At 42.1% G+C, this 25664-nt stretch overlaps 1 protein-coding gene across 3 annotated transcripts in view; it reads right to left on the minus strand.

Annotated features, from left to right (window-relative positions):
- LOC111863031 overlaps window positions 1–25664 on the minus strand; it is a 72549-nt gene that overhangs the window by 43893 nt on the left and 2992 nt on the right. The window contains exon 1 of one of the 3 annotated variants that reach the window (XR_004512862.1): window positions 19992–20081. The exons of 1 other annotated variant lie outside the window; for it this stretch is intronic. Coding sequence is in view for 1 of the 2 variants with exons in the window: in XM_023848966.2 (XP_023704734.1) it covers window positions 15325–15447 (123 nt within the window). In the remaining variant the exon portion in view is untranslated. Of the gene's footprint in view, window positions 1–15324; window positions 15467–19991; window positions 20082–25664 lie in introns of those variants that run through there. One more of the 3 variants, XM_023848966.2, reaches the window with a different exon arrangement.

The raw sequence follows: 25664 nt of genomic DNA on the forward strand, positions 1-25664 counted from the left end.
ACCGTCGCTAACTTCCTGTATCAGACCATGCTTGGTGTGTTCCGTCATCTTGAAGTGCATGTTGGTCCCTATACCTTAACTGTGGCGACCTATATTTTGTTTTCATTATGGGGTTTACATTAAAATTTCCTTCTGAATTCGCCTAGGTTCCATTCGTAGAATATAATGTTTCCACTGTGATATTAATTGTAGAATATTATAAATTAAATTAAAGAATCCAATTACTCTCAAATTTTGGGATATCTTATTTGCTACTTCTTTGTGCAGCCTGCCTGCCACACCCCTAAAATTTGTGTTCCTGTAGCTTTAATATTTCCCTTGTTTTTAATTCCTTTTTGGCTCTGCTCCAAGTTTCGATCACACATAAGTACAGGTACCTCCACAGCTTCATAAATTTTGTTTTCTTTATATTATTCTTCTCTTGTTAGTCAATGTTCTTCTTGTGCTGCACATCTGTTTAAATACACACGTATTTATTCTTATCACTAAGTCTCTGTTCTTTGTTCTTCTAATTGTATATTCTAAGCAACTAAAACCATTTACTTGTTCAAATATGTGAGTATTCATCACAATTTGAGACCTTACATTCATCTTTCCTTCTAAAGCTCTCGCCTTTGTCTTATACTTTTTTGCTATTTTCTTCACTGCCTCTACTTCTCTTTGCATTTTATCTTCTGTACTTGCCACGATCACCTGTCCATCCGCGAATGAGAACGTGTTCAGAATCAAGTCCCTTGCTTCAGTATTTAGTTCGATAATCTACGACAATGCCGGTCACGGTAGACGAGCGATCTAAGGCATGCACTGTCTTCGCTCGCTCGGAAGCCGGGATTGTGGGTTCGAATCCCACTCAGGGCATGGATGTTTGTGTGCGTTTCTCTGTGTTTGTGTACAGGTAGAGGCCTTGCGACAAGCTGATCACCCGCCCAAGGAGTCCTACCGTATGTGTAAAATCTAGACAAACCGAAGTGAACGGAGAAGTTCATGGAGGTAGGCCTAGACCCAGTCGGGCTGTAGTGCCAAGGAAACAATATCTACGACAATTCGTTCTTTATTTATGAAAAAAAATCCACGACAATTCGTTCTTTATTTAAGTACTTCGGTTTAGGCTGCTAGAAAATACGTTTATATATGTTTCGCAAACGCTGGCGTCCCTCATGGGGTCCACCAGCTGTAACATATTTAATTTCTGCCAATACATTTGCCGATAATTCACAATATATGAAGCTCCAGTGGTAGCTAATCCCTGCACACCAGCCATTATTCACTCAACGAAACTCCATAATGCTTGGTGCGAAACACAAATTAAAAACATTAAACCCACAACATACATTATTATCATTTCAGTTTTCAATTTTGCCTTTTTAACTCTTAAGGCACAGTGCTTACTACAAGTAACAAATGCTTTAACATTAAGAATCTCTGCATTCTGAAGGACTGGCGAGTGGCTATCACGTGACTGACTTTATATGGGGTTCGTGCTGCGATCGTTGCTATGCAACGAGATAAACACGCCTCTACAACAACAGAAGCTGTGTTTCCTGCGCGGTCGGTGCGGAGGCTACACAACGACAGTTACAAATATAACAAATTTAAGTTTTTGTGTGACAGCGACAAAGTGGAGAGTCCAGGAGGGTTCAGCAGGTGAGAATGGAGAGCGACTTGGAACCAGTAGTACATAAGAATACAGGAGGTCGGCCTGCGAGGATTTAAAGTGTTATTAGAAGACTTTATTCATATGTAATGTTTAGAGTGAATTGAAGCGCTGGTTCCTGTGTTTTAATTGCGTTACAAGGAGAGGACTAGTGTGCATGCAACAGTGAATTATGATGTGTGCGTAAATGAGCAATGGCGCTGTATTTAAGTGTGATTAAGAGAGGTTGTAACCAAAGTGTCAATAAATCCAACCATCTGAATATTTTGCTCGCGTGTACCAACCTACTGGCACTAAAATTTCGCCGACAAGCGGCGGTCGTTCGGTCGGTATAGTTCACTTGAGGACTAAAATCACGGAGTTTGTTTTTGTACCACCCTACACGTGACAGTATTTATGTATTTCGTAATCCCGCAGTAATCAATTTCTGTTTCTCTGAACAGAATTAACCGCTCTGTGGAACCAGTGAGGTAAGAACTGAATATTTATATACTATTTTGAAGGAATTCGTGAACAAAGGCGACAGTTAAAATTTCAAACCTGAAATTCCATGTCTGAATATGGTAACAGCTACACAGCGATATCCGTGTAACTCTGCGTAGGGAATAAAGCTGAAAGCCACATCTAAGCTTTACTTGCACACGCTCAACATCACCTTCTTCAGGACTGCGAATTTAATTATGATCTTGCTTAAAGACGCTTTCAATAATTATGATCATAGAGTTTCGAATAACACGTAGGGTTAGTGAATACTAAATATAAAACTACAGAAACAATACATTATGGCGTCATCAAGGCACTGTTTCTTTTTTTTCTGAAGGTACTGGCACAAACCACGAAACACCCGGTCCCCGGGCCGTGAAGGCCAGAAAATGAAGCGGGATGATTAAACATCTGAGCGCTGAAAATTAATTTCATTTGCAGAAATGCAGGGCAGAGGTAGAACTAATTACACTGTCACCTTAATTATATGTGCAAACAAGTGTACAGGCTTTCTCATAAAAGCGTTTTGGCGGCTACAGGGCATACCATTAATTTCCCGGAGATATCACCCATGCAGTTTCATTTAGAGAGAGTCTCCGTAAATTTTACCACCACCGCCGCCGCCGCCACCGCCACCGCCACAGCCACCGCCAAGATCTTCCAAGCGGCACCTCGGGCACACCAGCTACAAATGTCGGAACAGCTGAACTGATTCTCATAAAATTTGGTACTGCGCCAGTCTATCAAATATGTTCATGAAATCCAATTTTGTTCAAAGGCAGACAAAAATAACCTCTGTAGCCGTACCACTGACAGCATCAGTTCTATTTGTAATCAAGATTTATTTTTATAGTAATTACGCATAGGATGCAGTAAGGCACATTCAAGGGTGACTTAGCCCGATTCTTGGTTTCAAGAATAGGGCCTGCTTCACTTCTGCAAAGAACAGGCAGGAAGCACCCAGCAGCATTTTTCTGGAAATTAAGTTCGAAAGTTGACCAGCGGGATCCTTTGGTAAAGTTACATTTGAGAGGTTTGAACCTTGTTCCCAAATGTGGGAAGGCACGCAACCCACGCTGTTGGTATATTTTTTCAAGCAGCTGTCAAAAACGACGTTAGGGCTTTAAGGTCCAAAGTCCCAAACTACACCTAGGTGCTTGGAGCAGTGAGTAAATTCCCAAAATTCAAATTGTTCCAATCAGCCGAAATTAGGGGAGTAACTTGGAGGCGGATTTGAAGCTGTGAAGATTTCTTGCTTCAAAACAGAGTCAGTCTGCTAATGTAGTCTCTGAACAACTCTCCAAGGGTACAGCCGAAAAATTAGCGTCCCTAGCAGCTTGATTCAAAAGTCAAAGTTAATAAAAAAAATATGTTTAATTGTGTTACTGGAACAATCTCTGAATAACTCGGCAAAATTAATTAGACGCAAAAATTAGTGTGAATCTTAATTTGGCTTAAAAGTTTAAGTGAAAGTGTAATCATTTCTAAGTGTTGTGCTAAAAGCAGTCGCTAAATAACTAGCCAGGGATCCGGTCGTAAAAGTTTGAGTGATTTCAAGTTTGGTTTGAGGGATTACGGACAAATGTTATTAACTGAATATTAAAAAGTGCTCATTAAACTGTGTAGTGTAGTGCATAGCTATAAACACTGTTACCATTCCCGCTAACGCGAGGCCTGTATGCACCCTGAGACTGAATCTCATTGCCCAGTGCGAATGCACTATCTCTCACCTGTAGTTTCCGGTTCATCCCCCCTTTTCTCTGAGAAGTAAGCCGTTATAGTAAGCTTATTGGCGCCCAGCATTCATGTAACCCATATCCCGCAAACAACCAATATCCACAACAAAAAAGGGAAGAACTGGATAAGAAGGACGCAGCAGAAACCTGCAAGCTCGGAGTAGCAACAGGTGAGAGGAAACGGCCAGAGGAGAAGCTGCAACCAGCAACGTAGGGGCCAAAGAAAGTTAGACCCCACCTTCTATACCGATTTTCTCCTAATACCATTTTATTTTTAATTTTTAAATTTAATAGATGTATGCATATTTTTAATTTAATATTTAATTTATTAAGTAAATTCTGAATTAATTTAACTAACAAATTTTGAAATTTAAACTATCGCTGTAGTTCATAAGAATTCTTCCATCATTGCATATTTCTCACGAATCACCTGAAGATGGACTCTCTGGGCCGAAACATGTCAGTATAATAATTAAAGCATTTGTTTGTGTGGCGGTAACCAGTCCGTTTTTATTTTTATTTTTATTTATAAACAGAACTACTTCCTCAAATACGAGAAGAGCTTAGGCAACGCTTCGATGATGCACTTGCAACAGGTACAGGTAATCTTGTTACACCCTCGCTGCTACTTGCGGGTAAATGAGGCGGAAATGACGACAATAAAGGTTCCTTTCAGAAAGCAGTCTTGTGGGATTTGGCACCCTGTATAAGTGGTGTTAACCGACGTTTCGGAGGAACGTATCGCCTCCATCTTCAGGGTAGAAGAAAAAGTATAAGAAATCTGCAAGCGACTAGACCTCCGAAACGTCGGTTAACACCACTTATACAGGGTGCCAAATCCCAGAAGACTGCTTTCTTCATAGTCACCGCCGTGAAAGCCTCAAATCTTACAAGGTTCCTTTCGCATTCTTTTCTCGCAAAACATCTAAAATAATAAGTACATCTAATTACTGCAATTATACTATAAGATGACGAAAGAATCAACATTGCCGGAGCAAGGTCTAAGTCCTGTCATGCAACAACATTAATTTCATCTATATAATAGTTATAAACTCAGTTGCAATTTAAAAATAAAAAGTTTCGAACCATGAGAATTCATGTCCGTAAGGCGGTGACTATGATGATTACTTCTGGAGTGTGGCATCATGTAGTCTCGCTGAAATTAATACACTTTCGTAGAAAAATACTAATTTCATCTTCTTCCCTGAAGATTGAGGCTTCAGGATTCTCCGAACCGTTGGTAACTATAAGACTACATGACGTAACAGCTACAGCAACATTACGGTGATCGCTGTCCAGCCTGACAACCATAGATATCCCCTAAGTCATTTATGCGTGTAAAATCGAAGGGTTTTGACGTTAACGGATGTGGTGTATATACATGCCACTATGCACATATATGTATTAGAATTTCAGGAACACGCATAGTAAATTTTATGCGACTGAGGAATCTGTTGCCCCATCGTAATTGCAGAAGAAGACAAAATCATCAGGTTCTTCCGAAACGGAGTCACGTATCACCACAGTCACAACCGTGAAAATCTCAGATTTCGGTTGAGTCTACAGTTCCGGCATTCCGTTTGATTTGATTAGAGCGACTGGCGAATTGAGCGGGAAACCTCAGTCAGAAGGAAGGGAGAGCTATGATGAAAAGCACCACCCTGCGAGCCAGTCTGGTGCGCAACACAGAGGTTTGACTGTACTATAAGGGGGAATTGCGCAGGAAACCTCAGTCAGAAGGAAGGGAGAGCTATGATGAAAAGCACCACCCTGCGAGCCAGTCTGTTCCGCAACACAGAGGTCTGGCTGTACTATAAGGGGGAATTGCGCAGGAAACCTCAGTCAGAAGGAAGGGAGAGCTATGATGAAAAGCACCACCCTGCGAGCCAGTCTGTTCCGCAACACACAGACCTGACTGCTGTATCAGATGCTTGTGAAGTGAATGCTACAGAAGTTCCAAGTTTTGAACCCATTTCGTAGACAATTTCCCTTGAAGATGAGATTGCCGCCCGAGGAAAACAGACATTTCAGGCTTTGTAATTGAATCTACGTGATAATCCAGTTCCATGGCAAGAAAGAGGATTGTTTCATGTTGGAAAAAATTATGAAAAATAATAAGAAAAGTTTCAGTAGGAGTAGAAAGTTAAGTAAACTTTGGAGGGAATTTTATTTTGCTACTGTGTGAATTACAACAAATAACAAATTAGTCTATATATAAGTACATTCCCATTAAATATGTAGATTTTGTTTTCTTCTTCTGCCTTTACGGATTCGTCTCTCTGGTCTCTTCCGACTCAGAAATCATTCTAAAAATATGAAACTTACAGCCAATTGGTAGGACTCCTTGCAGGGGGATCAGCCCACCATATGCACAGGAGAACACAAAATTAAAAGCAGACTGACTTCAATGCTTCGAGTAAAATTCGAACCCACGATTCCAGTGTTTGAGCGGGTGAAGACATTTCGTACCATAGATCTAGCGGCCACTGTGATAGTACCGTTCCAGTACCTTCTTGTAGTAGGACTGCATCTAGCACACATTAATTAATTAATTAATTAATTAATTAATTTGCAGCTGTAACTGCTCGGTAGTTTACCCTGAAGCTAATAATACGTAATAATACTTATTACTGGTCTAAGTATCGGAACCTTCGGCGGATAGAATCGCTTATTTCTAACGGGTGTCCATGCGGGACATAATTCAGTAGCAGTACTGATGTCTATTACCTCAAGCATGCAGCTATTTATGTTAAACGAACACATTAATTATACTCGGTAGCACATTATGGTAGGCCAGAATAGCTCAGTCGGGTATAGCGACGGGCTGCGGGCTAGATGGCCAATGTTTCGGAGTTCCAGGCACACTGCTTGCCGTGCAGTCCTCTTCCCGGGTCACAGAACCTGTTTTCGTGAGAGTAAAGTGGCAGGGGCGTTATCTTGACCATACTCCTCCACCCAGAGCCTATTCACTCATGGAGCTGAGCCCTTCTTGAGGAGCCGCCAATTCTGCAGCTACTCAAGGATTTCCCAGAATTTTATGGAAGTCGAAGCTTCATTACTGTGTTCACAAGAGCCCTCCACTGATCCGTATCATGAACCAGATCAATCCAGTTCATACTATCCCATCCTATCTCTCTAAGATCCATTTTAACCTTTAAGTGACGGCCCTTTAAATTCCGGTAATGGCTACGGGACTGATTTAATTTAAATACCCGCGATTATAAAGCAATAAAAATTGTAATCATTTAATAAAATTGCTGTGATTTCTACAATTTTTGTGATAAACGAACCAAATAAACGCTGCTTTTTTTCTAGAAAGAATATAGAATCAGATATTGTAATTTACAGACTTTATAAAATGTGTAAAAATTTTTATACTGATTCCAACTAAAATATTCCCCAATTTGTTGTATGTCTACAAGAATTCATACAGTTCTTGCAAGTATGAATGCTGCTGAAGTGGCAACACAGCAGATGCGCTAGCCAGGGCTTAGGCCTGCGTGTGTCAGTGTATATTTTCACGTACGTTTTTCGGTATGCAGAGATGTGTGTCGAGTATCTATTCGTATATAACAACCCTGATTGTTTATTATCGCATGTCGCTACACAACAAGCTCTCTGTTCTCACTCTGCTGGAAGTAGATTATAAGAACTTTCAAGGTTAGCATCCTAATACCACAGCCAAGCAGTGTCAAAAGTTAGCATTCTGCGAAGTTGTGAACCAAACATTGCGCTGTCTCGTTTGGTAGATTCGGACATATTTCAGCGCATAAATGACTCCGAATCAGATTGTTGTACCGACAATTCTGAGAGTGGCGTTGAGGAAAGTGAATCAGAAATTGATTTCGACGAAGAACCATCATCTTTGTCGGCAACCTGGGGACCACCACACCAGCATGGAAAGAGGAGTGTGAATAATTATTCAGGTGGAGCTGTGGGCAAACTGTGGCAAACAGTTATAGCATCTGTAGTCGAATCTGGAAATGGACAAATAAACTATTTTTCCATCTACTGGATCTGAACAGTTACATCCTGTTGTCACACAGAGAATTTCGTCTCGCTCTTGTGCGGAACATGCTGGAAGGGGTCCACCTAGCCCTCAACGGACCAGGGGTCGAACCCCTGCCGTTTCATTGGAGATATCTCGATTAGAGAAGGCCAAACCACATCACTGGCCGACTTCCTCTACTTTGCAGTTGAGGTGTCGTGTGTGCTTTTCGCGTGGGAAACGAAGAACCGTTCGAACAAATTGCGTGAAGTACGACGTCGGACTCTGCATTTCCGGATGTTTCCAAGAATTCCACATGAAGGCAACATTCCGTTAGATGACGCAGGTGGGAAGACAGACAACTTATAAAGCTGGTGTCCAAAAATCATGTAAGTAGAAAAAGAATTTATAACTTAAAATAAGATTTTAAAAAGCCGGCAGCACGCGTGGACTGCGCGACGACATATGGAGTCATTCGTCCTCTTGACTTTATTTTTGTGACTCCATATGTCGCCTTTAGCCTTTAAAAGGTATTTTCCACCTGCCTACTTCTTGGCCTTCGTAGTGGTCCCTTTCTTTCTGGCTTTCCCACCAATATCCTATATGCATTCCCATTCTCCCCCATTCGTGCTACATGCCCTGCCCACCTCATTCTCCTTGACTTTACTATTCTAATTACACTTGGAGACAAGTACAAGATATGAGTTCCTCATTATGCAGTTTTCTCCAACCTCCTATAACTTCATTTCCCTTCTGTCCAAATATTCTCCTCAGCACCATGTTCTCCAACACCCTCAGTCTATGTTCCTCCCTTAATGTCAGAAACCCAGTTCCACACCCATATAGAATTACAGGCAAAATTATAGTTTTGTATATTCTGATTTTAGACAACAGATGAGAAGAAAAAGTTCTGGACTGAATGGTGACAAGCATTACTCCAGTTTAAGCTGCTCTTAACTTCCTCCTGAATCAGGTTTTGATTTGTTATCGTCGTTCTCAAATATCTGAACTGTGTCACATTTTGTTTTGAGAACTTCAGTTTGAGTCGGCGATGGACATCGTGTTCGTAGCGTTTCGATCTTCAAAGAAATGAGTGCCTGTACACCACGGCTTAGAAACGCAAAGAAAAGAGTAAGTGCAGCTGGAAAGGATGTATGAAACTGATCGGGTAGTTTCTTGGGCGCTGTTGAATGAATGTAAGGAGTGGGCCTTCTCGGCCCTTGTACCACGACCTACAGTGATTTACTGTGCTTTAGGGCGCAGTTGGTTGTTGTGAAGGATATTTCAGTTCAGTATCGTAAGGGATGAATAAAGTCCAAGTGCACTAACATTATTTGTCGAGATATTTAAATAAGGTGCTGGACATACTGCAGCTGAAATTAATTAAAGAAAGGCTGTTCAAAAGAATCTTACTTTTGGAAATAGACGAAATGACATTTTCCTTTATTTCTATTAAAGGGCCTCACATAGGCCTAAACAGAGAAAATCTCGTGTAGTCAGTAAGATATTTACTTTTTTGAAATAGAATAGCAGCTATGATGTAAAGTAGAGTACGACTGCAAACACGAAAGGAATTAATATTGTCGCGTATCGGGCGTATATCGCGACAAAAAATTCTCGATGTATTCGATGTAGCGAATTTTATTTCACATTCGCTCTCACAATCACCCAAATTACAGATTTACGATTACTGCTATCTGCAGTATCACAATTAGTACACTCCAACTGCCACAATACAACTGACTGGCTGACTTTACGTCTTGACTCGGCGACTGTTACTTTATAACTCAGTACAACTGACTGTGAATAGCCTTCGCTGCTCCCCATGTAGCCTCGATCGGACAATACAGAAAACGGCCTTGTTGCCTGTCGCTGTGTTGCTAGCAACGCTAGCGGTAGTAACCGTTGTTACTACGGTAACAATCCTGTTGCGTCACCGTTACGTTACCGTGCGGAGGGGGGGAGGGGAGCGCTGACTCACCCGCCGCGTCACTGCTGCTGGTGGGGGGGGAATCCTGTTGCGTCACCGTTACGTTACCGTGCGGAGGGGGGGAGGGGAGCGCTGACTCACCCGCCGCGTCACTGCTGCTGGTGGGGGGGGTTCTCGTTTGCGCAACATGTCACAATATAAACTCGTTACATCTGCATAACACTCCCAATCATATGGGACAAATTGAAATTCTGTGCGGCATACAAATAAGTAAACATTCAAACAACAATTTTTTGACAGTAAATATAAAAAATCTCGTAATGCAGAAAAATCCGAAGCCCCTTACTTTTTTCCAGACATTAGAATATAAGAGAGCAGTCTTCTGGGATGTGGCGCCGTATAGATATTGTGTTAATCGATGTTTCGGAGGAAATTATCGCCTCCATCTTCAGGGTAGAAGAAAGATTAATCTATTTGCACCTGCTCACACCGGTTCTTCGCTTGCGGATTTTCTTTTTTCTTCTTCTACCCTGAAGATGGAGGCGATACCTTCCTCTGAAACGTCAGTTAAAATAATATCTACACGGCACCACATCCCAGAAGACTGCTCTCTTCATAGTCACCGCCGTGAAAACCTCAAATCTGACATTAAAAGACAAATTTACCAAACCAGTAGTGTGCATAATGAATACTGAATTCCTATACATAAAGCGCTAAGTTACTTGTAGGATACATGCAGGAATTTATATGTATAAGGAACAAAAACGGCAGTAAAAATTCAATGAAATGAACTGAAGATCGTAACCATTTGAAATTAAGTCCTGAATCCAAATTATGACAACGGACATAGAACATTTATATATGAATGTTCGTCCAATAGAATCAGAACTTCAAAGTGAAAACAGCAATAATATTACAAGCCTCGGTGAATACGTTGTGAAGATACAGACGTTGCGAGACTGGCTATATATATGCCAAAGAGATGAGAACCCGGATTCTGCAATCAGAGAATTCGCCGAAGCATAATAGAATACTTTAATCACCACAGTTCAGTTAATATAAATACATATTCATGGAACTTCACATTCCAGGCTCTCTCTCTGCAGGCTGCGACTGTCGCACTGAGCGGGCGTTTTTATGCGTACATTTCACGAAAAGTTTATTTTTCATAGTGAACTCTGTGGCGAGCGTTTATATTTGTGAACAGCTTCCTATATTTAAACGAAAAAGCTTGTTCTGCGTTGTTCGACCTGAGATGTATGCATTCAACCTTTTCTTACCCACCCAAAATATCATTCTCCACTGTGTAATTTGAGACGCGTTTATTTCAAGGTGGCGAGTGAACTTTTCCTTATGAGATTTGCACAACAAAGGCCGTTTTCATTCTGTATTTTGGGACGCCTCTGTACGGTAGAGCGACCAGCAAACTTTTCCTTACATATGTTTCTTACGAAAAATCTCCTCCACTGTGTACTCTGAAATGCCTCTTTAGGTTAGAGCGCTGACTGAACACGATCTTACATACAGAGTGTTTCACGACTTTAGGGCATAACTGCAGGAGGTGATTTCCTAGGTCCTTGTGATCAAAAAAGTTAATATAAACATGTGTCCTATTTTGGATGGTTACGGACTTATGACCGTTTTTTCATTCCCGTACACGCCCTCGTGTGAACCTCGTCTGTCAGCTGGCGGGTCGCTGTTTTTAGACAAATACAGACAGAGCGTTCTCGTCATCTCGACACTTGAGAGCTACCTAAGGCGGGGGGTTGGGGGNNNATGTCGGGTGCCGTTCACAACCGAGCGGCAGCCTGTGTTGCGGCCGGCGGTGACATTTTCGAAAATCAGTTTTAAGCACCAATCAATTCAAATTAAAGGTAATTTCACGAAGTTAACTTTTCAGTCATACTTTAAATGTATCATGTATTATGCTGGTTTATTACTTTGTTCCGTTTATTGTCAGTAATCGTTACCTTCTATTCTGAGTTTAAAACGGTCATAACTCCGTAACCGTCCAAAATCGGACGCATGTTTATTATGAACTTTTTTGATCAGAAAGACACAGGAAATCATCTCCTGCAGTTATGCCCTAAAGTCATGAAACATCCTGTATTTTGCAAGGAAAATGTCGATTTCCAGTGTGTACTGCTAAATGTCTCTTTAGGTTATAGCGTTGAGTGAAACTGTCCTTACACATTTCTCACGAAAAATGTCCTTCTCCACTATGTACTCTGAAATGCCTCTTCAGGCTAGAGCGCTGATTGAACGTGTTCTTACATATTTTGCAAGAAAAAGGTCGATCTCCAATGTGTACTCGCAGATGTCTCTTTAGGTTAGAGCGTTGTGTGAAGCTTTTCTTACAAATTTCGCACGAAAAATGTCGTTCTCGAGTGTGTACTCTGAGATGCCTGTTTAGGGTAGAGAGTTGAGTAAACCTCTTCTCACACAATTTGCACGAAAAAGGCCGTTCTCTACTGTGAAGTCTGAGATGTCCGGTTAAGGATGAGCGCTTTGAGAACATTCTGTTGCATATTTTGCACGGAAATGGTCTTTGTTATGCCCCAAAATTCGAGATAGTAGAAGAAGCCACGGCCCAAAAATGTTCGCGCCTAGCGAACAGTGTTGCACAGTTATTGCCGCAACTTGTAAACATCAGTAATGGCAAGTAGGTTAGGAATCTGCTTGCCCAGCAAGGCTGTGTCCTCACAGCGCCAGAAGTTTGCCTCACTCGGGCACTGGAGAATCGGAAGAGATTGCTTACGCAGCGATCAGACGCAAGGGGTCTGCCCACATCCCGATAAGACCCAATGAAAACCTAACTTTAGGAAATTAGAACACAAGGGAGGAGCTATCTACCCCCTTGTCGTCCACGCTGAATCAGCGAATTAAAACTATAAATGAGGGAAATTCAAGAGACTNTTCGAGGCACCTCCCCTCCACAACCAAGGTCGGTAGAATTAGTTTAGGATAAGAGTCCTGATAGACAGATCAAAAGCAAACCCTTTTCTTCATGTAATTATTATTGTAAATAGACAGTGTACAGAGTAGAAATGTTCGCAGGGAGTTTTGAGTCACCCGCCAGTAACCATCCTGTCCTCGCCCGATCCTGAGCTACCTTAGCTAAGACAGCCGACGGCAGCCGAGTGTAGCGCCGATGTTAGGAAATGAGTAACGACCGACTAAAGCAATTATAATTTCTCACCCCCTCCCCCCTGAGTGTAACAGTCTTTCTCCACTGTGTACCATGAGATGTCCCTTTAGGTTACACCGAAGAGCGAAACTTTTCTTACACACTTCACAAGAAAAGGGCCGTTCTCCACTGTATGTTCTCAGGTTCACCTTTAGGTTACACCGAAGAGCGAAACTTTTCTTACACACTTCGCAAGAAAAGGGCCGTTCTCCACTGTGTGTTCTCAGGTGCACCTTTAGGTTAGAAGGATGAGCGAATGTTCTCTTGCAAACACTGCATGTAAAAGTCTGTTCACGATCTCCGAACCGTTGCACTGCACTGCGCTTCCCAGTGAACTGTGTGACACACTTCTCACAGCGAGTTACTGCTTCTCTGCAAGTTACACTTCTAAGTCCCGACAGATTATTCCTCCGAGAGAATGTTCTCTTGCAAATCTCGCACGAATCACTACTCTCCTCATTGTGCACATCTGACAGTTCTGCACTCCCTTTACCAAGATGTTCATCGGCAATAATATCCTTACTGATATGTGCTGCTTCAATACCGGTTGCATTTAATTTAATACACTGAAAGAAAAGGAGACACTGTTAGTTCCTGGTACCCATTTCTGTTAGAGGCTGAGTCGAACCCAGGGCCATAGTGCGGCTGGAAGGATTAGGCCAATTGAAAAAAAATCCAATGACCTTATCGGGACTTGAACCCGCGACCTTCTGGCTTATAGCATAGCGCTTCAACCAACTACGCTACGAAATAATGTTCCTGGAGAGTAAAACGCGGCCGATTGTCTAGATAATGTGGGACCCTCAACGTCTCACAACCCTATGGGCCTCCATGGCCTGGTACAGGGATAGCTTTACTTTTTTTTTACTCTGAAAGAAAAAGAGACACTGTTAGGGCCCACAGTAGAAACAGATTGTGAGATCTTTTGCAGCATTTGTCTGAGTGTTGCATCCGAAGCTCGCCACAATAGACGCATTAACCCGTCGTCTGAACTGGCCCAGACACCCATGAGAAGAGACTGAGTGAAGTCACCATTTCCCTTATGTAAGATAACTTGATGGGAAAGTTCATTGAAACGATCACGGTTTAGTATATATGGAATTGCCTCCGAACAATATTCTTTTCCAGTTGCAGAAATATTGGTATCCCAGGTTAAAAAAAATTTACCATACAATCTGTAGGTTGGATTTATATGCAGGTATCATGTAATAATTTATTATATTTAACTGAATGTTTAATTAATCCTTGTATACGCACATGGGTAAATTGAATGTTATTTTCTGAAATTCTCTAGTTTTGTTTTACTTTAATCAAAATTTATTTTATTGATCATTCATCCAATTCTCCGATTTTCGATAAATACGATGCATGCCACTTGCATTCTGATTAGTGTAGTTGCCAAGCCTACCAATATTGCTATGTGTAAGTGTAATTAATTTAAATTAATATTAAAGGCCAATCTACGTGTGGTTTAAAAACCACGCAGGCTATTTCAAGCTGTTTCATAGAATTTGATGGAAGATAGATGACTATTGCCCTGCAAGGTTTGACGCCCTCACGACATTTATTATGTCTTGTGAGATGTGACGTCATGGAGCCTGGTAAACTGTTATTAGAATAGTGATATATCTACTCCGATTAATACATTTGTGGTTATCTGCACTTAATACCTTGATGCAGTTTGATCCTAACTGGCTAAGAATTAATGTAAGACAAAAATGTTCACAATAGTTATACACATATCTGTAAGCTACATCTGTTGCATCGTGCACAACAATTGCGCTCAGCCAAGTGACTTGGAGACAGTAACCGACATAACACCTGAAGCTGTTGCGTACGACTCGATTGGAAAATTTCGGAGCCAATAATCCTCACATTCACAGGCATGGGAGCCGCAAACCTCACGTGCTGCTTCAGTTCTCTCTTCGTGTTATAGTAATTTCGTCACACTGACTGCGGAGACTGCGCATGGAATTTGGAATTGTGGAAAAAGAAATGCATGCAGTATGTATGTGGTAACACCTCTTGTAAAATTACCTTTTGGAAGAGTTTCGAAGACGTGGGAGTCATAACAGACCAGACATTACAGGAACATATTGTGGGTATGTGCCCTAAATTGAAATGAATGGCTGCTCTTAATAGGCGTTTTGAAATTATGGGTTCTAGCATTAAGATTAGTTAAGTTTATATGGAAATGAGGTGCGAACAGATCCGTCACACACATAACGCACTGCATTTAAAACAAAACGATTCAGTGGGGTTACCTGGTAAAATAATTTACATGTAGACACCTATGACATGGAGAATCATAATGACATAAATTCGTAATTGAATAAAAACACTTACAGTTTTACCCTTTAAAGCAGGAAATGTCCGGTCAACTCGTGTCAGAATTATTTTGGGGACTCGAGTTGCTAAGGAATGCAACGTCCTTCGCAATCTCGCGAGGCGCTCTTCTTCACTGGTCATTCTTCTTGTGTTTTCTGTGCTGGACACATATAGGATTAGACATCAGCACGTCAGGAGACAGCAAGAAAATGTATCACCCACAGTTGAGAAAATAAATCGAGTAATCGTTATACCATATTGTAATAAGTAAACGGGAAATGTTACTCAGTTGCCAATGCCAAATTGCACACTTTGAATTAATTACGCAATCTGCGTGTGTAATGCGGATTTATATCTTGTTTACAACACATTTTATTGCGTGCTGCCACGGCGCAGTCGGTTTTGGTTGCCCGTCTTCCTCAGGCAAATTTCTCAGGCCTCCCGTAAAGGAAAACTTGCACTGAGATCTTAAAAGCTCAGACGAGGTAATTAAGCAGCTATTCTAAGACGTAATTAAAGTTATGATGTACTACAAGGTTAAAAGAGTAAAGTCGTCCCTGTGTTTATTTAATTAAGCATCACGATAAGTAGACGAGAGAGGGGGGTGAAGATACATCGCCGCCATTCTTGGTCTCGGCACAATATGGAGATGAGTGGTGAGTTTCACGCCCCTGCCTTTTTACGCCCTGGGAAAGAGACATGTTATTCATCAGAGCGGATGTGATTACGAGTGCCGCTGGACTTATTCGTAAGTGATCAATAATTCCAATGTCCAATTCAGAACACATCGAGAGTCAGTGTAACACGTGACGCGAACATATCAAATAACTTCCGGGTAGGTTTGGGTACCCCAGTACTCCCAACTGGTCGGACTCATTCCACTGGTGAAAGTGACAGAGGGCTGGGGGCGGGAGTGAGACGTCGAGCAAATGGTATTTAATTCAGTTACTTAAATTTCATTTATATAAATAATTTCCTGCATTCCGGAAAGATTTCGCTCTCTCTCTCTCTCTCATATCAAACACATTCCTCTACTTTACGTTGAAGACGACTAAGTGAGTTCACTCCAGTTAACAGCTAACAGGGCTATGTTGCTTTTGTACACTCTTAGCAAAGAACTTGTGGAAGATTTTCACAGACTTCAATTTTAAAATCTTCTATTATTAATTAACATAATATAATATCCATATAAATACTAAAACAAGAATATACAATATATAATTGTAAAACACACTTTGCTGAGGTATGGCTATGATTTCTTTCGGACAAAATGAATTTTGGGATGTAGATACAGAAGACTGTATACTCACTTCTGTAGGATATGCTGTATATATTGGCTATATGCAGGATGCTTTGACGGAGTAGTTTAAGTCCTTTTCGTTTAGAACGTTCTGTTAAACGGAAATTAAATCTGGAAAAAAAATAATACTAATAATTGTATATATTTTTCATATCGGGCCTTTTAATTGATATTAATGGAAATATGTAAATAAAGGTATTTTAGAATTATTATGACACGCTTCTAACGTAGCTAGCGTAATCCCAGTATGGTTACCACTCGCAGTACAGCAGCTTGGATCCTAACTCCCAATCTGCCGCTACTAACCCAGCACGGCTCTCTCTCTCTCTGCAGGCCACCACCAAGTCTACTAACGACCGTGTTAATTCATGTTGAGATATTTCGACTGGCTACATATCCAGAAGTCCTAGGGGCCATTCCCGGCGCTGTCAGATTTATGAGAAGTAGTGTGTCTGGAACGGGGTTCACTCAACTTGGTGAGGATATCTGAGGAACTATTTCAAGGAAACAGCTTCTCCGACCGTGGGGATCCGTTGCGCTAACCACGTGACATTCCATCCGCAAAAGTTGGCACAACTTCGCCGATAAGCGGCGATCGCTGGGTCAGTATAATTCTCTTGCGGACTACAGGCCATGGAGTTTGTTTCTTTTTCTCTCTCCGGAATGCGCGGGGATGGGGAACAAGTTTCTGTGGCGAGGACACGGTACATTTACACTACATATAATGACATGTACAATTTGCCTGCGCTCCACGCTGATGCTAAATTGCCACATTCTCAATTGGCCTCAATGACCTAATATTGACCCTTATTCTCCGTCATTACTTGGTTCACCATGCCACTACGGACTAATAATGAACTCAATTCGACTTCTCTCATTAACCGAAGCTGCTCCTGTCTATTACATTCAACTAATGAAGCGAGCAACCCTTCTCCACTCTCAAATAGCAACACTGGACACCATTCAGTTTCCAACTCATTCGCCAATGTGTAAGCCATAAAGTTCTACAGTCGTGTGTTGTATCCCAGTATTTCATGGATACTCAGGTTCGCCGAGCGGTGAGGGATTCAATGTACGGGGGTGGGATTATGTGAACAGACAACAACAAGCAACAGTGCTATATTGTAGGAGTAATGAAAGGGGATGAAGTAGAATTATGCGGACACTTTAAATATTCCCTACAAGGGGTGAGGCCGCAGTCCTGCTCGTCTAACCCTTGTGACAACTGGAATCCGACTCTCTGTGTCTCGCCTTCACCTCCAAGCTGCAGTCTGCCCTTGTGCCCCAGTCAAACTGGGTTCTGTCCTTCACACGTGTGGAAGGGGAGAAGACCGCACATACATTGGTTTAGTCTACGAATTCGTTGCTAGCCGGTCCACAGCTTGGAAAGAATATTTTAGATGCCCAGTGAATACAAAATACAGTACACAATTATACAAGTACTCACACTTCCACGTATGCAACACCTCCCCTCCTCAGGGGAGACCAATTTACAATTTAACTGGCCTCAGAAACAAAACTTGGAAGTGCGGAGTCGGCGGGAACTGCGTAACTCCGGTTCCCTATTGGGTGCATTTGTTTCGAGTAATGGCACGTCTTCTTGTGCCACAGCTAAGCCCTCATTGCTTGTATGGATTTTAATGTTCACTGTTACCTGATCTATTTGCGTCTGTTATGGCCTTTATGCAATTTACCTTTCCTTTCAAACAGTAATACAGTTTGTATATTGCGTACATTCAAATTAAAAAGAAGCAAACATACACCAATGCAGAATAAGAGTCATGGGAAGTTGTGTGTAACCTTTTCCATTCTCCTTCCACAATGATGCGCTCGACTTCAGCAATCTTAAACCTTACAATATTTAAATAATCCAAATGTGATACAATGTGTTTAGAATTTGTATTCAAATGTATGGAACTAAGATTGAGCTTCATGCCTAATTCCTCCCAACACTCATACTCGAGATTCACTCCGGACATCAAGTTCTTTGCTTGCATCGAACTGTTTACAGTGACAACAGAATGTGTTTGGAGCAGAGCAGATTTACTGTAACCTCTACAATCAGTATTCATTCTTAGTTTACCCATCCCAGTGAGTGCCACCTCGGCTGGGGTCCTGTCATTACAGAGAATTGCAATGCTCTCACTTGTTTGGATGAAATAAATCCATTCATCATTTTCCAGTTGTGTCCATACTGAATCAGAAAGTTCTATGCGCTTCTCGCAATAATACTTTCTCTAGACTGCAACAGCTTAACTAGACAGTTCTCATGTACTTGTGAAGATAGGAGAGGTTGAGCCTGCTTACACACGTATACTCTTATATTTAGCTCTTTACATGCATCTAACCAATATTTGTCTGTCATGAAATAATATTCTCTTACTTTATCAATCCATAAAAAAGAGTTTCTAGTATCTAAGTACAAAAACTTTGTTTGATCCAGGGGCTTTGGAATAGGAATGAGTTTATATATATCAAATTGACATATGTTCACCAAGGGTACGTGGATCACGTACGCTAAGACTCCATTACTTACATATACTTGTAAATTACACTCTTAATGCTAAATAAGCTGAGTCCTTGCTCTGAGAAAGGGAACAGTACATCTCTTGGAAATGCAGATGCACTTTGCATTAATGCTTCCAACAGCGAGTATGGCGAGATAATCTGAGGTTGCAATACCCCCCTTTGTGCATTTCCTACGCTGTCAATTAGTAAATCTAGTTTGCGTTGCAACATTTGCATGGCGTTACTGACCCTAAAAATGTGACCTTGTATTTTGACCTTTGCACTGAAGGTGTCAGTTATATCCGGTGTTCCTGATTTCAGAGCACCCACATAATCAGTGATGTTATGTACTCCCTCCTGAAGTAATCGTTCATTATATTCTATATCTGTTAGGGTGTTATTACTTGCCCCTAGGGTGGACTTTACCACATACAGTTGCTGCTTCATTAACGCGGTTGTATCTTCTGGGTTTTGCTCGAACAACTTTATCTGCTCATTATAATATCTCGCGTCAGCCTAATCCATCGTCCCAAACAATATCTGACCTAACTCCCCCATAGAATGCAGCACTCCTCCCCTGTTCGGCTTTCCCTTGTCAGTGACTGCTTGATTCCCCGTTATTTGTTTCAACAACTCCTGCGTTTCTGTCAACTGATGTAACTTTTCCCTAGCATCATTATTGTAATTAATGCAACCTGCCCAATTCCTAACGAATTGCGTGTGGCACAGAATATCTATGTGGTGCAGGTACAGTCGCAGAGCAAGAACTTCATTATGAATTTTGTCTAGATTTACATATACAGTGGTTTTTCATTCCACATTGTACAGGTTCGCTATGCCCTTACTCTCATAGTAAACACCGGGTGACTCATCATACCTCTCCATGGAGTACCCTAACACTTTTTGTGCTGTAGCAGTCAGAAATACTGATACAGACAGCAAGATTTTCACAGCTGCCGCGGGTTGCATCCCCATCTGAAATTGAGAACAAAGAAGAACAATGTATCTCCTTTCCCTTTAGTTGCATGTAACAACAGAATTGGGTCCTACACGCTACTTCCTATTTGATCCGCTTCCCGAATCAACTCTAACTTACCTACTTTTCTCTCAGATTATACTGAGCTATCCTACTAATAGTTCCTTGTACACACGCCATTAGGTTAAAGAAAGGTTTCAATCTGTTGACGTGCACACGCTGTGTACAGCGCCCCTTCTTCATAGTAGTATTTACCCCGTTTACGGATAACACTTTATAGGGTCCTATGTACTGAGTACTAAGTTTCTTCGATCTACCTCTGCTGACTGCTTCTTCATACAGCAACACCTGCTGACCTACCTCTAATTTAAATGGTTCTGTCCCCTTGTCATACAGTTCCTTGGGTAAGATTAGTTTCTGTCTTGCCACTTCGTGCGCAGTTTGTAGTCTCCCCTTTAACTCCGTGAGGTAGTCCTCGTAATTGTACTGGATGCTGGGACTATCTCTTAGTGCGGATGGCACTGCTGACTTCAGCCCATACGCCAGTTCGAATGGTGTGAGTTCGGTAGCGGCATGTGTAGTTGTGTTGAACACGTAAACTGCATACGGCACAAATTCATCCCAGTTACGCTGATCTTCGTTTACGTAATGGCGGAGGTACTCATGACTTCTCTCTAAACTGCCATTGGACTCTGGGTGAAATGCTGTGGTCTGCATCTTTCTGATCCTTAGTAACTTGCAAACGTTCTTGAACAAATTACTCAGAAAGTTTGAACCTTGGTCAGTCAGAATTTTGTCAGGCGCCCCAAATTTCAAAACAACATTCAACACGAACGCCCTAGCGACAGTTTCTGCATCTTGCTGCGGAAGCGGTGTCGCTACTATGAATTTACTCAGTTCATCTTGGAACGTTAGTATGTATTTATTTCCTGATTCACTCCCTACCAACCACCCTACGATATCCAAGGTACACTTCTCTAAGGGATGACTGGCTGTTGTGGTTATTTCCATAGGAACTTTCTTTTTCGCCCCGAGTGCTTTATTCAACTGACACTTAGTACACTTTCTCACATACTCCTCTATTTCTTCCTTCATATTTGGCCAAGAATATTGCTGTCTAATCGCCTGGTATGTCTTATTCATACCTCGATGACCCGAGAATTGAATCGTGGTTTTCATGCAATATTTTGCCCTTCATCTCCTCATCTATTTCCTCCGAGTCACTCATCACCCTATTAAGAGCACCTATTCTAGACAAAGCGTCTGTGTTTGAATTTTGTGATCCAGGTTTATATACTACTTCACAGTCATATTCCTCGAGTTGCTGTCGCCACCTAAGCAATCTCGAACCCGGGCCTTTCACGCTCATGATCCAGGTTAGGGATTTGTGATCACTCACAACCTTGAAACTTCCTACCATACAAATATGGCCTGAAGTACTTAATTCCCCAGAAAATGGCTGCCAATTCCTTCTCCAACCTACCGTAGTTCTTCTCGGCTTTATTGAAGCTACGACTTGCATATGCAATTGGTCTGTCTTTACCTATCTCTCCCTGAGACAGAATCACTCCTGCACCTTTGTTTCACGCATCAGTGGTCAAGATAAATTCCCTGGAGAAATCAGGGTACTCAAGATTGGTTGTGACTTTAGCTTCTGCTTTAAGCTTTGAAATGCATTTTCCTGTTCTTCCTCCCACTCGTACTTAGCGTCCTTCTTCAAGAGTTTGTGCAGTGAAGCTGCTATTCTGCTAAACTGAGGGACAAACCTCCTGTAGTAGCTACTAGCCCTAGGAAACCTTTCAATTCTTCTGTCTTCTTGGGGTCGGGTCGAACCCCGTCCTCTGAGATTACATGACCGAGGTAACTGGCCTCCTTTCTTAAAAATTCGCATTTGTCCGGCTGGAGTTTCAGCCTCCCAAACACGGTACGCAATTTTGCGTCGTGCTCTGCTAAGCTATTGGCATATATTATGTCTTCCAGGAAGACAAAGCATCTTGTGCCTGTGAGGCCACTTAAGATGGTGTTCATGAATCTCATGAAGGTACCAGATGCTGTCCGGAGGCCAAAAGGCATTTTCCGTTACGTCCAGTGCCCCTGCTTCGTTCTGAACGCCGTCTTGTCTGTATCACTTTGGTCAATTTCTATCTGGTTATAGTCAATGGCTAAATCTAGACAGGAAAAGTATTTAGCCTATCCTAGTTGGTCTAGAACCTCAGTGATATCCGGCAGAGGATAAGCAGCCCCTACCCTCTTCTCGTTTAGCTTTCGGTAATCTGCTACAAGCCGAAATTTCTACTGGCCACTAGCATCTGCCTTTTTAGCTACCACCAAAATTGGACTGTTCCATGACGAGTTACTTTCTTCAATGACTCCTTCCTTCAATGATTTCTCTATCTGCTTCTCTACTTCCACTTTCTGGGTTTCAGGAAGTCTATAGGGTCTCGTGTTTATTGGTTCGGTCCTGGCTTGACACGTATGGAATGTCGCGTTGCCTGCGTGTTACTTAAAGTGTCACCCGACAAATAGAACACGTCTTGATAATCTTGATACGTCCCTATCAGTAATCTGTTTTCTTCATCATTCAGATGATGTAATCTCAGCTATTCTAATATTCTCTTTTCCCTATCCTTTTGCTTTTCTTCAGTTGCTCCTGTGGGATTCTGTACTGCTTCGACTTCGTTTAGTTCTACTAACGGCTCCTAAATTTCTGCCTCCTCGTCGTTCATATTTAAAATGCTACTTATCACATAACCGTCTATCACTTTGGTTAATGACCCTGCCATAAAAATTCCTTCTTGAATTTCGCATTTGTCTAGGATCCCCACTAATGGCGACCCTTGCTTCACCGGTAGCTTGACAACGCATTCCAATCTCCGTGGTAGGATCATGTTCCTGGTCTCTCGCGTCTTTTCTGTTTGGTTAGCATTCGCCATCTTGATCATCTCCCAATTTAGCTTAACACATTGAGTGCCATAACATATTTGTTCTTTTGCATTTCGAAAGAAATCCCTTCCTAATATCCCGTCACAAGGAATATCTATCTGCTTGTATGCTAACTGAAACTCCTGCGTAATCGAACTCTTCTCGAGGTTAATCTCAGCCTCTATCGCTCCATGGGTTTCTCTCAGGGATCCGCTTACACTTTTCACCCTTACTTTTCTTTCTGGGTCATATGCTGTCGAACCCATCAAATTCTCTCCCTTGAGGACAATAATGTCGGCTCAAGAGTCTATGAGCAACAACAACTCACCTGTCTTGCTAATGTTCACTCTTAGCTTGAGGAATTCTCAATCATTCCTCCCTATGCAGTCTACTGAGTAGACTGGACCGACGGTTGGCTGCCATTTCATCGATGGTCGTGATTCGTTTCCCGAACTGTTACTTCCTGATTTCCCTTTATTAATTTCCGGTCTACCTGCCCTTTTCCTATGCTTTGTACATTCCCGAGCTATGTGCCCCTTTTCCAGACATTTATAACATATAATATCCCGGCTGGGCCCTCGACTTTCATACCTTGCAGAAAACTGATCGACCCTTATGTCCTTCCTGCCCTTGAGAAAGCACCAGCTCGTTATGTCATTGTTCCTGCCACAATTACTGCATTTCGGATTATCCAAACTCATGTCTGAACCTTTGTACCCCTTTGTCTTTGAAATTATGGCACCTTCCTCTTCCAAGGCTGTCTCTGCTATTTCATCGAATTTGTCGTGATTTCGACTCCTTACAATTGTTTGTATTCTGTCTGAATACAGACCCTGCACAAAGCAAATATTTCTTAACCTGTTTGAGAGAGTTAAGATTCCGGCTCTCTCCTCTTGCTCGCAGTCTTGTAAAGCAGCTTCTCTAAATTTGGATCCCAGTTTCTGAATGCGCTGGATCCAGTCAGACACGCTCTCCCCCTTAGTTGCTCACAATCTTGCAAAGCAGCTTCTCTAAATTTGGATCCCAGTTTCTGAATGCGCTGGATCCAGTCAGAGACACTCTCCCCATTAGTTTGCTTGGTACTGAACAATTGAGTAGCATGGTAATCTAGCGTTCTTTTCTCGGTATACGTTTTCTTTAGAAACTCCCTTAATTCTCCCAAATTTTCCAAATTTCTATGAGAAATTGCGGTTCTTGTCTCTCCGCTGATTCTCGTTAAAAGAAACTTATACAAAGTGGTTGAGTTCCCAGGGTCAGTAACTTCAAATGCTGTGTCTACATTCGCTATAAAAGCGAAAGTTTCCCTTCTTTCACCCTTGAAAGGTGTTATAAGCTTTAAAGTTTCACTGATTGCGACATATTCTGTCATAATGACAGTACTGCTCTCAGCGTTTACATCCTCAGTATCTAAATTTGGATACAGGTTAGGCATGGATTGAGCAAGCACGCACCATTTCTGAAGTTCTCTGTACGCCTGCCGTGTAGACCAACCGCAGCGCTATGGACAAGCCCACACTACGGCACGCCCGTTGCCACTCCGGCCTGGATCGACCGTAAATCCCGAACTGTCGCTACTGGATCCGTGGGACATACAATCCTGGCTTGACGATCCACACTTCCCGCTGGCGGTTTCCCTATCGGGATTCCTTGAGCTTTTCGCACTCTTATCTTAGCACAGCTACAATTCCGTTTTCCAATACTTCATACACACACGCGACGTCGATGTGTTGGTATTGTCGCCAGTCTGCTGTTCACGCACTCGCACACACACCACAACAACCCCACACCAGACACCAGTGTTGTATCCCAGTATTTCAGGGATACTCAGGTTCGCCGAGCGGTGAGCGATTCAATGTACGAGGGTGGGATTGAAATGAAAGGGGGACGAAGTAGAATTATGCGGACACTTTAAATATTCCCTACAAGGGGTGAGGCCGCAGTCCTGCTCGTCTAGCCCTTGTGACAACTCGAATGCGACTCTCTGTGTCTCGCCCTCACCTCCAAGCTGCAGTCTGTCCTTGCACTCCAGTCAGTCCTTCACACATATGTGGAAGGGGAGGATACCACACACACATTTGTTTAGTTCACGCGTTGGTTGTGAGCCGGTCCACAGCTTGGAAAGTATATTTAAGATGCCCAAGGAATACAAAATACAGTGCACAATTATAAAAGTACTCTCACTTCCACATATGCAACACATGGTTGGACATAGCTACGGCTGTCCTTCTCTCTCGATAGACGCTGGAGACTTCTCCCTTGAGGTGTTCCGACCAAAATGCCTGTGCAACAACTTCCGGGCTTCGATCGAGGATCGGTGTTCTTCCAGCGATTCAGCGGTCCCTTTGTCCGCGTCGCGAGTAGCACGGTCAAAGTTCCCGTGGCGCAATGCGCTAGCTAAGGGTTGCCTGTCCAAGAATTCTCGGTCTATCAATTCTATCCTTCCTGCTGTACAATATACGGCGTAATTCTTTCGTAAGATTAAAATATAAAATTTAATACACTTCACTCTAAAAACACTCCAACTTTTCTAAAATTTCTATTCTGCTTCAAAAGAGACACGAGTGATACTTTTTTGTCAGCATGTCTGGACATATCTCGTTACTGATCGTGACGTAGTTTAAGAAACTTGGTCGGGTTTTATATGCGGAGGTG

This window comes from Cryptotermes secundus, unplaced genomic scaffold (genome assembly GCF_002891405.2).
Source record: "Cryptotermes secundus unplaced genomic scaffold, Csec_1.0 scaffold1088, whole genome shotgun sequence".
NCBI classification, from domain to species: Eukaryota; Metazoa; Arthropoda; class Insecta; order Blattodea; family Kalotermitidae; genus Cryptotermes; species Cryptotermes secundus.